The 16,206-nt window shown below is 45.0% G+C and overlaps 1 protein-coding gene across 1 annotated transcript; it reads left to right on the top strand.

The window, feature by feature from the left end:
* Window positions 1–5,420: 5,420 nt before the first annotated feature.
* On the top strand, window positions 5,421–8,042 carry LOC119421823 (keratin, type I cytoskeletal 13). The gene is made up of 8 exons (XM_037689186.1): window positions 5,421–5,907; window positions 6,261–6,343; window positions 6,575–6,731; window positions 6,894–7,055; window positions 7,161–7,286; window positions 7,468–7,542; window positions 7,621–7,766; window positions 7,854–8,042. The coding sequence occupies exons 1-8, from the start codon at window positions 5,443–5,445 to the stop codon at window positions 7,966–7,968; spliced, it is 1,329 nt and encodes a 442-aa protein (XP_037545114.1). The 5' UTR covers window positions 5,421–5,442; the 3' UTR covers window positions 7,969–8,042.
* The last annotated feature ends 8,164 nt before the right edge of the window (window positions 8,043–16,206 follow it).

Here is a 16,206-nt window from a genome sequence, read left to right as displayed (position 1 = left end):
TATGTATATATCGTGCGTTTTAGCTTATATTACTAACTTGAAATATTTATTTGTTCAAATTCATCATGCTGCACTGTTATTTTCTACCATGTTGTTGTTTACTATCTCTCTTTAGGACAATGTAAATATTATAATTACTTTTTCAATTTTTGGTACTTTATTTATGTACCCTTATTGCATGCTTTAATATTTTTTGTTTTCTTTGTTCTTTGATTTTTTTTTAGTGAGTCAAATCAGTTCTTCTCATCCTGAGCACTGTACTGTTAACCTGCATATGACAAACACAACTTGAACCTGAACTTGGAGTGCAACGAGCAGAAAACAAATCAAACATGGCAGATTCTGGGGTCGGATGAGGCTCGTGCTCTGTAAAGGCAGGAGCCCAGCAGAGGGGTCGAAGATCAACCTGTGGGTGTAGAAACAGGTCCGTCCACATTCACCGGTTTACAACTGAACAGAAAAACTGAATGAGTTTTGACCGGGGATGTTGACTTTGCTGATGAGGGCGTGAGCGGCTCGCTGATGAAAGATAAGTCTTTGTGAGGTGGGTGTGTGCTTTTATCAAAGAATGGGGAGAGGTGTTCATAAACACTGGATGGTGGCAGGTTAGGAGGAATCAGGGTGAGGGTTCAGAACGTTTCAGAAGAGCTGAATTATGAAGAAAACACGATGACAGATGTCTGGCAAGAATCTAGGACTGAAACCAAGAGCAGGACGCTGCAAACGCTCAGTTCTTTTAGCTGATTGAAACTTTGGCTCCTGAAAGACGAGATTCCATCCATTCTCTTTAGCTGCTTTTTCCTTTTTGGTTCTGTGAAAACGAAACTCCACGTTCTTTATTCTAAAGAACAAAATAAATCAAGTTAAAACAGAAGTTGTGTAAAGCTGAGACAACAAACATCACTAAAAGTGATGATGATGATGATGATGTTCTGTTGGCGTTTTCAGGCCTCGGCTTCAACGAGCACCAAAGTGTTCACAGCCACCAGGACGAGTCTCGGCTCCTCCTAGTCTGAGGTGCCGGTTCTGGAGGTGACCACTACATCTGGGCCGGGGTCAGGCTCTGCTTCCAGTGGAGAAGTCCAGGCATCTGGGAGTCTTGTTCCTGAGGATGGAAGAAGAAGAACAAGAAGAAGTTGGGTTTTTTGACAAAACTTTTTTTACACACTAACACAGCAGTGTTAAAAAAAAAGGTGATCAGGACAAGCTTAAAATAAAATATTTACATAAGGAGCTTGTTGTACTGCAGTTGTCCCTGATCAGAAATGGTGCATAAAACCTTCTTAAATCCCCACAGTTTCACAAAGTTCTCCAAGTGTCCAGTGGCTCTGTAGAAGCAAAACTCCAACGCCAGTCTGGCCTTGACGTTGCACTTCCACAGAGCCACGGCATCAAGTCAAGGTCCAGCCTGCAGTCTGTCCCTGCGACACAAGTAAACAGACATTTTTGCTTCGGCCACTAAAAAGTTTAAAGTTTGAGATTTAAACTTCGTGGCTTTGCTGTAATGTACTCCATTAATAAAAACAGATTTGGTGAAAACTGTCAAAAAGGCTAAAGATCCTCGTCATTAGATTAAACAGTCATCAGCCGTACACAATCTGTAAAAACATGAAAAACACTCGGACAAACTGCAAAAAGGACACTCGTTTAAAACCTCAAGGTTTGATGACCGACAAAAAAGTTTGTTGCAATGGCGCCATGAAGGATCCTCCATTGAAGATCGCCAGTCCGTTTTTTAGGTGGAGGTTTATAAAGTGTCCTCCACTGGGGCTTCTGACCTCTGAGCTTGTCGTCCCACACACTGGCAGCTCTGCTGTGCAGAGTTCTCTTGTTCAGGATCTTAACATACAGTAAATCTTGTAAAGTACTTTTGGACCTGTTCTGCACAAGTCTATCTTTGGTTCTGTGTTGCGTAGCAGAGGACCACTGTCTTTCGCAAAGTTAGGATCCAAATGGATGTCCGGGAAAGGGTCCGTTGGGTCAGGTGGGCGATTCTCCGTGGACCACAGCTGCAAGAGATGCTCCTCCCCAGCTGTCCTCCTCTCCTTCACCAGGTCCAGGGAGCGCTGCACCACTCTGGCAGACCGGACCCCAAGCAACGAAACCACCTCTCAGACATTGGAGAAGTCTGGTCCGGCCGTCTCCATCAACCGCCTCAGGGTCACCGTCCCAGATTCGCACAGTGCCTTTGACAGACCTGAGTCGAAAGACGAAGCTCTGGGTTTATTGTTCAAACTCTCACCGGTGGTCAGGAGGTGTGGATCAGGACTGAAAGGACCAGATTCTGGATCCAAAAGGTTCTTCTGTAGAGTGGTTGTGCTCAGCCCTGAAGACAAGGTGAGGAGCTTGATCATCAGGGTGAGCTGGGAGCTCCTCCTCATGAGGAGGTTCAGACAACTGATGGGGATGCTTCCTTATGGAGGTTTTCCAGGCACTGGGAGGAGACCCCAGGACGGACCTGGACTCCTCTGGAGGGAGAAAAGATTATCTGTGGGAGGGACGGAGGGAACGTCCAGCTCCATCAGGAGATGGTGCAACAAGTTCTGTTTGATACTTCTCAAGGTTTTCACGAGATCTTTTCACTTCCTTTAAAATCATTGTTCCCTTTGAAATCTGCTTCAGCTACTGGCTCCAGTCAGAGATTATAGTTTTTAGCTACTGTTTTGCTTCTTTCGGCAACTAGTTTTTCACAAGTTTCCAGTTCTGGTCAGACGCCAAACGTGTGTCCACATTCCACCATAAATCTCCACCGTGATAAGAACAGTTAATCCAGATAAATTTGATGTCGTACAGCAAGTAATCCTGAAATAAATCAAAGCAGGATGTGACAAACAGGAAGTGGACCGACTGGAACAAAGAACGCCACGAGGCGACATTCAGAGTCGGAGGGAACCTTCAGGAAGGTGAAATTTACTCATTTAAGAGCTGACATCTGAGATTTAACCAAATAATCTAAACTGTAATGTTTCCTGCAGAGAGCTTCTTGTTTCAGGAGACAAACTCTTCATCAGGTCCTGTAGAAGATTGTTGAGGGTTTAAATCATCGGGGGCCAAATGAAGATCTTTAAATCAATTAAAGGGCAACAAATCGATTTGATTCAGGACAAATAATCTGGAAGACGTTTTTCAGGATTTCTTGTAGCAACACTTTCTAGGAACTTAATAAACTGGCTCGTGACAACATATTAACCTAAATATAGAAGAAATATTAAATTATAATTATTAGTTATAGGTTTAAGGTTTAAATAGTAAATGACAGTACTTATACAGCTCATTTCTACCTTATCAAGACTCTTTACAACAATCTGTGTCCTCATTCATTCGTGCACTCTACTAGATCTGTACAAAGAATAATCAGAGCTTTATCACATTCAGACACTGATGGGACACACATCAGAGGCAATGAGAGGTTCAGTGTCTTGCCCAGGGACACTTCGGCATGTGACTGCTGGTGGAATTGAACACCCAACTCTCCCATTGGAGGACGACTGCTCTAACCACTCAGCCACAGCTGTCCTCATAATCATTTAAGGTTCAGGCTGTTTAGGAACATAACTCCCAAAAACTTTAGCTTATTTTTTCATCTAAAAGTTTTCGTAATTTTTCGTAATTTTTTTTATTGTTAAAATGCAGATTTCCCTCAACTTTTTAAAAAGTTGCTTTCCTTTCATTTAAGGGTATATGTGGCCGGATGGAGACTCTCCACGGGCCACGTTTGGCCCACATCTGGTTTAGATCCTGTTAATAAGACCTGCAGGGGTCAGTGAAGAAACTCCACCTGTCAGGAAGGGATTCAATCTTCTTCTTTCGGCTTTTCCCTCTTCAGATGTCTCCACAGCAAGTCATCCTCCTCCATCTCCCTCTGTCCTCTGTGTCCTCTGTCTTCACTCAAACCACCTCCATATCCTCTCCAACTGTGTCCATATATCTCCTCTGTCTTTCTGTCCATGTCTCTGTCCATCGTTGTTCTGAACAAACTAAAGGCTTTTGTTCTTGTTTGGTCCCGATCCTCTCGGTTCTGATGGGTTCTAAGTGCTGGACCTTCAGGTGGATGAGCTCCCAGCATGCTTTGTACATGCTCAGTCCCCTGCAAACCTGTAGGGGACCAAGTTCTGATCCAGGGCTGGTTCAGGCTGAAGCTCTCTAGGTACTGGTTCAATGAGAAGACGGATGTTAAAGGATCTGAGTCATCTTCAGTAAAACTGGCTTTGACCCGTTTCCAGCACCCCACGTGAGCGGTCCAGTCGAGTTCTAGTCCAAGGAACAGGACAAGATCTCCATGTCCTCTCTCTGGGGCTGGTCTGGACCTCCTCCATCTAAAGTCCACAACCTTCTCCTTGGTCTCGGTGGCGTCCAGCTGCAGATGAACCAACGAGCGCTGAATCAGCGAGAAGTTCTGAAGAACTGAGTTCTGCAGGAAGGGCTGCTGGAGGTCTGTACACAGGGTGAACAGGAACCGGGACAGAACTGTACGCTGTGGCCCCCATGCTGCTGAGGATCTTCCCAGACCAAGACCCTGGAGAGTCCTGGTTCCAGTTCCACAGAGCACATCATCTCCCCACAGCTGGATGGTTCTGAAGGAGCTGTAGAAGTCCAAGTTCATGATCCTCACAGAGGTTCTGCAGGTCTCCGGACCTGGTTCAGCTGGCTGGGTCGAGGTTCTGTAGGCACCTGTCTGATGTGTTTGGTTCAGTTAGCAAAATATCTCATGCACAACTGGACAGGTTTGAATAAATGGATCATCCTTTGAACCCGTCAAGTCAAGATGGTCGTGACAGCTAACTTCATGATTTCTACACACAGAGGAGCTTCAGTGTGGTAGTAGCTGAGAGTCCTCCAGAACTCGTGCTCCGAGCTCTGATGGGTCACAGCACATCTGGGTTTAAACCTGGGCATGAAGGCGGCGGGCGACAGGCATTCCTCTGAGGAACTATGTTTATTTCTGCTGGTTTGGACCGGTTTGTTGTGGAACTCGTCAGAACATCTTGATCCATCTGGATGCACAAAAAGAATGGAGCAGATGAAGCTGAGGAGACGTGACGGCTCCTGGCTCGGTCCTGACAGGAGATGAAAAATGTCTGAGTTCTGCTTTGACCTTGAACTAAACCGAAGCTCCGTTCTGTCATGACATTGATGAATGTTGAGGATTTAGAGCAGCTGCAGGGAGTTCTGCAGAAACGCTCCACCTCAGCCTGAAGCTTCTCATTTTGTCTTCCTGCAGCCGAGGATTATCGTCTCAACAGGCAGTAAAGGCCGTAAAGAGCCTGCAGCCGATAAGACAGGCCACCTGACCCGCCCCTCCACACCCAGCTCAGGAGGCCCGACCCGAACACGTTCCTGCTGTGGGCCGAGCTGTGATTGACAGCTGCTTTCACTGCAGCTCCTTTAAAAGCCGCAAGAGTCTCAGACCTCCTCATTCTGACTGAAGCTCCTGCAGAAACCATGACCTCCAGCCTCATGTCCCGCTCCTCCTCCCACTCCATCCGCTCCTCCGTGGGTGGATCCGGGGGCTCCATAATCGGATCAGGGAGCTCCATGGTGGGTTTTGGAGACGGCTCGAGGATCTCCGCCATGAGAGCCGGCAGCGTGTACGGTGGGGCTGGGGGCTCCGGGGTGCGCATCTCCTCTTCCTCCATGGGTGGAGGCTACTCCTCCATGGGTGGAGGCTACTCCTCCCAGATGAGCTTCGGTGGGTCCGGGTTGGACGATGGCCTGGTCGGGAACGAGAAGTTCACAATGCAGAACCTGAACGACCGTCTGGCCTCCTACCTGGAGAAGGTGCGGCGGCTGGAGAAGGCCAACGCCGAGCTGGAGCTGAAGATCCGGCAGTTTGTGGAGAACAAGGTGGGGCCCTCCACCCGGGACTACAGCGGCTTCTACAGCACCATCAGTGAGATCACTGATAAGGTAAAACCCCTCCTCATCCTCATCTTGGTCCTCAGAGCTGCAGGTGCAGGAGTCTGGCGGTCGAACCTGTAAAACACGTAACGTTTAGTTGTTCTGTCTGTGAGGCTGAAAGGATCTCAGGTAACAAACAGAAAGACTTCAGGTAAATTTATATATTTAATCTGTAAACTCCGTTTAAAAATAAAAACATTATAATTCCCCTCAGAATAATCTGGATCCAGATTATTAAAATAGATTAAAGTTTGAAAAGAAGATCAAAAACACCCGACCTTCCTGAATCGGATCTGAGGAGTCAGGTGATGCCTGAGAGTTCATGATGATGATGATGATGATGATGGACTTCCTGTCTCCAGATTCAGAATGCCATCAAGGTGAACGGAGCCGTCCACCTGAACATCGACAACGCTCGGCTGGCTGCTGACGACTTCAAGACCAAGTGAGTCCAACTGATCATGTGATCAGTACGCCTGATCAGGTCTGATCTCACTTCCTGTTTATTGTCTGATGTCTTTGTGACGTCTCAAGTTTTACATGTCGGCATGAAACACCTGTTCCCCGTCCACGCACCTGTCCATCACTGTTCCCCGTCAACACACCTGTCCTTCATCACTGTTCCTCATCATCGCTCCTGTCCTTCATCACTGTTCCTCTTCATCACTGTTTACAGGTATGAGAACGAGTTGGCAATGCGTCAGTCTGTGGAGGGCGACATCGCGGGTCTCCGGAGGGTTCTGGACGAGCTGACTTTGGCCAGGACGGACCTGGAGATGCAGATCGAAAGTCTGAGGGAGGAGCTGATCTACCTCAAGAAGAACCACGAGGAGGTGAGAAGTTGCTACACACGTCCAAAGTCTTGATCCGAGGCGTTTCATCAACGTTGCTTTGTTTAGATTTTACAACAGATCCAGTCAGAGAAACTGGTTTAGTCTAACAGATTGAAGAGTTCACTAAACCCTTCACCTGTTTGTTTGTTTGTTTGTGAGCAGGAGCTGCTGGCCATGCGCGCTCAGATGAGCGGTCAGGTCCATGTGGAGGTGGACGCCGCGCCCGCTCAAGACCTCAACAAGGTCATGGAGGAGATCAGAGAACACTACGAAGGTGTCGCCGCCAAGAACCGCAAAGAGCTGGAGAACTGGTTCCAGGCCAAGGTACACGTCGTGACATCACTTCCTGTTGTCCTGGGTCCATGTGCACACTGACCCATTGAGAGTGTGTGTGTGTGTGTGTGTGTGTGTGTGTGTGTGTGTGTGCAGACAGAGACCCTGAACAAAGAGGTGGTGTCTCAGACGGCGACGCTGCAGACGTCCAAGAGCGAAGTGACAGAAGTGAAACGGACGCTGCAGTCCCTGGAGATCGAGCTGCAGTCCATGCTGGGGATGGTGAGCGTCGCCAACGGCAACACAACAAACAAACAACAGACGACAAATACAGCATCGTTACAAATGCAAAACATTTCAAATTTAATAGAATATGTTTTTTTCTGGATGTTGGGATTTTAGTTTTGAAACGTTTGTGTTGGATTTGAAGGCAAACTTTTCTTCTTCTGTGGTTTTTGTGCAGAAAGCGTCTCTGGAAGCTACCCTGGCTGAGATTAAGAACAGATACGCCATGAAATTGAACGGCTATCAGATGCAGGTGGGAACCGTTCTGTGCTGTTTGTTCGGGAGGAAAGAAGTGGGTGGAGCTAAAGTCTCACCTGTGTGTGGTCTACAGGTTACGAGTCTGGAGGACCAGCTGGTGCACCTGAGGGCTGACATGGAGCGACAGGGAAGTGATTATCAGACCCTGCTGGACCTGAAGACCCGACTGGAGATGGAGATCGCGGAGTACCGGCGCCTGCTGGACGGAGAGGCCATCGGGTGAGGCCTTATCACATTGCGGGACTCAAAGTGAAGCCGGCAGGTGATGCAGACACTCATCTTATCTTTGTTCTGATTGGTCCACAGCTCCTTGTCCTCCTCCACCTCGACCAAGCGGGTGGTGACAATGGTGCAGGAGGTGGTGGATGGGAAGGTGGTCTCCTCCTCGTCTTCCACGACCTCCTCGTCTGTGACACACTGAAGCAGTCTCTCAGCAGCTCCTCTTTGTTCACTGACCTCAGATCAGATTCAACAATAAAACCAGTTCAGATCAGCTGGTTGAGTTCTGTCTTTTTTCAACATGACAAACACGGACGAGCAGAAACTGAAAATTAGAATAAAGACCCTCACTGCCACTAAAGGCAGGCAATCATGTAACCGCCTGTGTGTTTGTTTTGTTTGTCTGTCTGTTAGCAAAATATGAACAGGTGTGAATTGTACTGAAACTCTTGGAAAATCCATCACGTTTGTCTGCAACTCCTAATTTTTTTAATCAACACCGATCAAAATGGCCGCCGCAGTTAACTGATCTCAAATAACACAGAAATAGCTACAACTCAGTTGGTTTTACAAATATTGTGCTGACTGGAAGTGGTAGTAGCCAAGAGTCATCTCCAACACGTGTTCTGGGTGGAACCGATCGAATTGGGTTCCTCAAGGCTCCGTTCTCGGAACACTTTTATTCATTATCTTCCTGTTCCACGAGCTAAACTATAGTGTTTTAACATCTCATCATCTTTCTGTGTCCCCACAGACACTCAAGCATCTGTCCCAAACGTCACCGAGACGATGGGACAAAATGTCCTCGGCTCAATACCTTAAAAACCTTTTGTCTAAAAATATGAGTTGAGAGACAAACATTCAAAAATTGAATGATGCTAAAATCAGCCAGAAACCTGTTTAGACTTCAGGACTCTAAATCAGCCAAATACTTTGAAACGTTTTGAGGATGCATATCACCCGCTGCCTGTGCTGCCACAATGGCCAAAATGAATCTCACATTAATAAGATCTCGGAGAATATCATGGAGATGATGCTCAGCTACTACCACCCTTAATTTTAGCTCAATATCTGCAAAAGTTATAGTTGTTTTGTATTAATATCAGTAAGCGGTGGCAGCCATCTTGATTTGCTTTGATTCCAAAATGTTCAAGAGCTGCAGACGTTCACTCGGTGTTTACTTTGTGAGAGTTTCATAAACATTTGTCCACTGGTTTATGAGATGAGATATTTTACTAACAGAAAGATTTCATGCCAAACATTATTGCCAACATTTTAAGTAAAATATCATACTGTGTTGTGCTCAGATTATGTGTTGGGGGTGACTGTCAGCAAAAAGACCAAAACCTCTAAAAGTGACTCTATTGTAGCCATGTTGGTGTTTACTAAGGTTCGTGGCTGTGGCAGCCATCTTGAATTGGGTTGACTTTGCAGATGTGCATCCAGTAATGTTTTTTGACTTGTTTAATTAAAATACATTTGCTGGTTTAAGAAATATTTTGCTAACAGAAAGAGTTAGCTTCAACAGGTTTTTGGCAAACTTTTAGAAATAAATTTCACTCAACTTGTTTGTGCTCAGAGCATGTACCGAGGACTACTCTAGGCTACTACCAACCCAAATGTTCGCTCAATATCTGTAAAAGTGGCTGAATCATGCCCATTTATGAGTTTTCTAATGTTGACAAGCTGTGGTGGCCATCTTCTAACAGATTAACTCCAAACGTTGTTCAGTTATAGATGTTTGTTCAATGATTGCTTTCTGAACGTTTCATTCAAATATGTCCAGTGGTTCATGAGATATTTGGCTAACAGACAAACAAACACACAGGCAGTTAGATGATCACCCACCTGTTTATGATGGTGGTGGGTGACCATGTAACTATAAAACAAATCACCAACATAAATCCAACAGTCTCTCTCCTCCTGTTTAAACAAACTGTTTCAGTTGAGATCAGTGAACCTGAGTCCTCAGGTGAGTCCTCAGGTGAGTGATGGCGACATGCTGCCCTCTGCTGCTCCTCTCCGACACTCATAATGTCTCAGCTCGTCTTCACGTTGACTCTTCAGACTTTGTGTGATCTGGCAGAGCTGCAGGCCGCTTCACGCCCTTCACACCCTCCTCCTCCTCTTCGTCGCCCCGAGGCTCCTTTATTTTATCTTTGATGTGAATCAGAAAACAAACATTTTCACACATTCTGCACCGAACCAGCTCTGACTGAAATGATCACTGATCAGAAAAGTTAGGAGACGTCCAAACTGCAAGAGTCAGGACAAACACCTTCTTCTAAATTTACCTCCCGCCTTTTTCTTTTAGTTTTTATTGTGCAGGTTTCATTAAACGCGTCTCGTTTTTTAAATCAACATCGTTTCTCTTCATTCTTTGTCTTTTCTTCCGTACCTGTTTTGACACGTAATGATTTCTGCAGACTTGTTTTATAGAGGCAAGTATCAAAACGTTCAGGAGGTGTGCACTGCGACGTTTGGATTTTGTAACTTTTAGACTTTTCATAACATTTTACTTTATTTAAAAGAAATCTCCATAGAAATGAATGAGAATCTGCACAAATTCTTCAAAAACTTTGTTTCAAATCAGTTTCAGCTGCTCGCTCGTTGACTTCTGAAGCTACCTTGAGGGTTTAGCTACCATGTCACAATTTTTTACTTTTTAGCCAGTGTTCAGCCACTTTTAGCTCTGAGCTAAGGCTACCTTTAGCTGGTGTTTTGGCTTTTTTAACTTTTATCTTGCATTTTACTACTTTTTGTTTTTAACTAGTGTTTTTTCCCATTGCAACTCTTGTTTCATATGATGGGACTTCTCTCTTCACTTGGATACCCATTTCTGAAGCCGTAGAAACCGTCAGGAAACAACTTCTACAAGACAAGGACTTAAACAACAGGAACAACTTCACCCCAGACCAGATTTGCACCTGCTGGACCTCTGCCTTTCCACCACTAATTTCAAGTTCAATTACAGTTTTTACAGACACAGTTGTGCCATGGGATCTCCAGTGTCACCCACTGCGGCCAACCTCTACTGGAGGAAGTGGAACAGAGAGCCCTAAACTTGGTTCAGATAAGTGGACGATACCTGGGTCAAAATCCGACCTAATGAAGTAGAAGCGTTCACCAGACACATCAACTCGGTCGATAACAACATCAAGTTCACCAGAGAGGATGCAAACGACAACAAGCTGCCTTTTTTTGGACTGTTTGGTTCAGATGGAAAGAGAGGACAGCCTCAACATTGAAGTTTATAGGAAACAACCCACACAGACCAATATCTTCTGTTTGACTCTCACCATCCACTGGAACACAAACTCTCCGTCATCGGAACTTTACAGCATCGCTCTGAACACGTCCCCACGAAGACAGAAGGGAAGGAAAAGGAACAGAAACACATCCGAGACACTCTCCAAACATGTGGATATCATAACTGGGCTTTTGTCAAGTCAGCAAGGAAATCTACAAAACACACCAATAAACAGAAAAAGGAGAACAACTGACAGGAAAACATTGTCATCCCTTATGTTGCTGGAGTATCAGAGGAACTAAGGAGGATTTTCAACAAACACAACATCCCAGTACATTTCAAACCCAACAGGACTCTCAGACAGAGGCTGGACCACCCTAAGGACAAAGCACTCATACAAAAACTGAGTGATGTGGTTTATGCAGTCCAGTGCAACGAGGACTGTTCAGATCTCTATACTGGAGAAACCAGTTACTTTACAGACACATGGCTCAACACAGGACAGCCAGCTCCTCTGGACAAGACTCAGCTGTTCACCTCCACCTCAGGGATAAGGGACACTCTTTTGAGGACCAGAATGTTCACATTTTGCACCGAGAAGATAGATGGTTTGAGAGTGGGGTGAAGAAGGAAATAATTTCTGTAAAAAGAGAGAAACCATCTCTAAACAGAGGAGGAGGCCTCAGATTTCAACTTTCAAAAACTTATAACGCAGCTTTAGGACTGATACCCAGCCAGTTTCACACCTAGCAGAAATGTCATCCATGTGACCAGAGTGGCTCCTCTGTAAACCAAACTAACAAAGATCTTAACTAACACATACTGTGAGGAGTGAAAAGGCAATCTGCATATATATCTAGCTTAGCTCAGCTTTATAGCTCAAACCCCACTTTCTGTTCTTTAAATTGAGAAAGCTCCTTGGATGAGAAGAGAAACGTCTTCAGTTACGAATAAAGTCCAGTTGTTTTTGTCGAACTTTTTTGAATTGACCATGTCCTGGGTCACTGAGGATCTTCACCAACTAGCATTTTTCTACTTTTAGCTCTGAGCTAGCTTGACCAACTCCCTTAAAGCTCAGGGTGTTGTCCCCGTTGCAAAGCAAACAGGAAACATCATCCATTTGTCCGTGCATGTTGTAAGCATGATCATTTGACAAATAAGTGAGGTACCGACTTCCACTGTGGTGTGTGGCTGCATGTACATGTAAGAAAGGCCACTATTGAAAATTGGGTCGCCACGTCAAAATCCAAGATGGACACTACAATATATACAGTAATCCCTCGTTTATCGCGGGGGCTCCGTACCCTGCCCCCCGGGATAAGTGAAAAACCGCGAAGTAGGGATATAGTAGTTCAAGTTCAAGTTCAGTAAACTTTGTCATGATATGTGCCAGGCTGCAATCACACTCATCACCTGTTACTCCAAATCTCCCTCCTTAAATAATCAATTTACATTTAAATACTGTAACATTTTAAATAAACAATCCATACAGCATGGATTGTGTATTTAAAATGTTACAGTATTTAAATGTAAATTGTAGAGAAGAGAAGCGCAGCAGGACATCAAAGGGTTAACCCTTCACAAAGCCAATGCAGGAGAAATGTGTGCGTGGCAGAGAAGATCAGCTGATCAGCTGCATGAGGGAGCTTCCCCCTGCACCTGTGGGCTGCACACATGGTGCACAAACATTTAAAATAAATTTATTTAAAATAAACAATCCATGGCTCATCCATCAATCAGCCAATTGTGTCATGTCCAATCTTACTTTGAAAAACCACGATAAACGAACCATGAAGTAGCGAGGGACTACTGTATTAATATTTAAAGACAGACACACTTATCCTTTGAGGAAACTATACATTCTAGTTTTTATATTGCTGAAAAAGTATTGGGGTGAACGCAGATCAATCTCTAGTGACCAAGGCTACTATTGACCCCCCCCCCAGACCCCAGCTCCTCCATTGCACCTGCTGGTGGACAAAAGTGCTCCCTCCACTCTTCTGGCTCGTCACTCTCCTCTGCCTCGGACAAAAAAATGTAATAAACAAACTCCCTCTGTTCTCCTCCGCAGCGTAACTCCTCCCCACTTGAATGACTTTCATCAAAAACATTCAGGTTTACTTTATTGTCTGTTCAGTTCCAGTCCAGAAAAAAACACTAATCTAAACTACATTCACTGTTCAAACTCTCAGAGGACGGGAGACTTTGGTGTACTTCTTGTTTAACTGTAATAAAAACCCATCCAGGTGTTTAGATCACCTGTGCAGGTGAGCAGTGCTGTGACTGATCCAGGATCTTCTACAGATGAAGTAAAATAGAAGTGCACGTCATCTGCATATTAATGAATACTGAAATGCTTTTACTGAGAACTTTTATACAGATCCAGCCACTTGGACCAGTCTAATGCCTGGATTTTCTTACTCTCTTTCTTTTGTAACTGATAAAAATCAACAGGTTGGGTTTTCCTGTTTCTTTATCTTTCCTGCCACAAAACTAAATCTTGACTTCCAGCAGTTCTCAATATGTTTTCACTGCCTCTGCGTTCTGAGATAAAACTCAACATGTTCCAGACCTCCCAACTGTTTTATTAGAAACTTTAATCCTGTTAAGAGCTCAGCTGGAGAGGTTCCAGGTGTGTTTGGAGCTGCTGCAGTTTCATGATGATGAAGAGGATGAAGAGCGGTTCAGTTCCTGCATGAATGGGTTCGTTTGGCCCACAGCCGACAGGTGACCTTTCAGCAGCTTCACTTCTTCAGTTTCATTAATCTGCCCCCTCCCCAGCCTCAGGCCAGCTGTCAGCCCTGTCATAATTCACGAGCAGCTCATAAATCTGAGCGTTTTATGTTCAAACAGAACGCTGGGGGCCAGTTCTCATCTGAAAGCAAATTATCTAATCAATGTAGAGACTTGAGAGCAGAAAGAGCAGGAAGGTCCACCTTTAAGAAGTCGTTTTCAAATCCAAACAGAACAATTATCTTCACTCAGTCTTAATGACAAAAGTCAAGGAAGGAGTTCGAGTCAAAATTATCCTGACTATTTCCTGGTGATGGAGCTGAAACTCCGAGCTGTCACAATGATTGACAGCAGTTTAATGTAACCTCACTCTGAGCCAGGTTCTGGCAGCAGCTCGGAAGATGCGGTTCACCGCAGGTTAAACCTCCAGGAGTTGACCCACCCAGGTTTCTGAAGTGCCTCGGAGCCAGGAGCTGAGGTCGGACGTGGCCGACAGCCAGACTGAAGCTACAAGTTCAGTCTCATCTGCAGCTCAGTTTACAGATTTATAGAACGATCCAGAGCTCCTGTTCACACGGGCCTGAAGGGATCCATTAAGAAGATTATACATTCTGACTCAGGGAGCGTCCAAAAATCAATCTGTCAATAAAATAACTCAGAAACACAAACACGCAACAGAGGACAAATATTCAAACTACAGGTCGGCGTTAATCTGTTGGACAACTGTTCTAAGATCAGACGGATCCAAATCTGGAGTTCTGTGTGGAGCCATGGACACCACGTCGTCTGTACTACAGAGGACAGAAACCATCAGCCTGGTATAAGCTCGCAGTTCAAACAGCTGCCTCTCTGATGCTATGGAGGTGCATTAGTGCCTCTGGCATGGGCAACTGATACATCTAAAGAATCTCAGTCAAAGAAGATGTTTTCTTCTCTGATGGAGTTCTTTCAGATGCATCAGTTGTCCATGATGTTGCATGTTTTTCTGCTCCCATCCAACAGAGAAGATCCAGGACTGAAGAACAGCTGGAAGCCTACATCAGACCAAAATAGGAACAAATCATCAAACAGCTGGTCTCCTCAGGTCCACTAGAACCTCCAACAGCTGGTCTAAGATCCACTAGAACCTCCAACAGCTGGTCTCCCAAGGTCTTCTTAAACCTCGAACAGCTGGTCTCCTCAGGTCCTCTAAAACTTCCAACAACTGGTCTCCTCAGTTCCACTAGAACCTCCAACAACTGGTCTTCTGAGGTCCTCCTAAACCTCCAACACCTGGTCTCCTGATGTCCTCTAAAACCTCCAACAGTAGGTCTCCTGAGGTCCCCTAGAACCTCCAACAATCAGTTTCCTCAGGTCCTCTAGAACCTCCAACAGCTGGTCTCTTCAGGTCCACTAAAACCTCCAACAACCAGTCTCCTCTGGTCCTCCAAAACCTCCAACAGCTGGTCTTCTCAGGTCCATGAGAACCTCCAACAACTGGTCTCTTGAGGTCCTCTTAAACCTCGAATAGCTGGTCTCCTCAGGTATTCTAAAACCTTCAACACCTGGTCTCCTCTGGTCCACTAGAACCTCCAACAGCTGGTCTCCTGAGGTTCTCTAGAGCCTCCAACAATGTGTCAATGTGCTTTTTCATTAGAAAACAACATGTACAGCAAAATTTTCTAATTTATTTACAGGATGAAATGATTAAAAATGTAACATAATTCAAATATCTTGGGCTGTTTTTTTTAGAGCCACATCTAAAATTTGAGAATCATATAAACAACATTTTCAAAAAAATCAAAAGAAACCTTAATTGTTTCAAATTAATAAGACCTTAAAATTGCTGTACAGGCTGCTCTTCAGTACATGCATGCCATGATATTCTCATCCATCCATCCATTATCTTTACCCGTTTATTCCGTTTTGGGTCACGGGGGTCGCCGGTGCCCATGTCCAGCAATCACTGTGCGAGGGGCGGGGGACACCCTGGACGGGTCGCAAGTCCATCACAGGGACACATAGAGACAAACGAGACAAACAACCATTCACTCTCTCACTCACACCTAGGGACAATTTAGAGTTACCAATCAGCCTAACATGCATGTTTTTGGTCTGTGGGAGGAAACCGGAGTACCCGGAGAAAACCCACGCATGCACGGAGAGAACATGCAAACTCCACCCAGAAAGGCCCCCGGACCGGGATTTGAACCAGGGACCTGCTGCTCGCTGAGAGGCAGCAGCTCTATGATATTCTCTCATATCTCATATTGTATGACATCATGGGCCCAGGCTACTACAACGGCTATTAAGCCAATGGTCTCATTGTGTAACCAAACAATAAAAGTATTGGACAAAAAGCCAATAAGATCAAATCACTGTCTAATCCTGGACAAACATAACAATGAGTTTTGAAAACTTTTTAAACTTGTGTTTTCTTTAATTATTTTTTAAGTGTATCAGTAAGTTAGCTCCACA

This window comes from Nematolebias whitei, chromosome 15 (assembly GCF_014905685.2).
Source record: "Nematolebias whitei isolate Nwh7 chromosome 15, NemWhi1, whole genome shotgun sequence".
Taxonomy (NCBI): Eukaryota; Metazoa; Chordata; class Actinopteri; order Cyprinodontiformes; family Rivulidae; genus Nematolebias; species Nematolebias whitei.
This window is presented reverse-complemented; position numbering and strand designations above follow the sequence as displayed.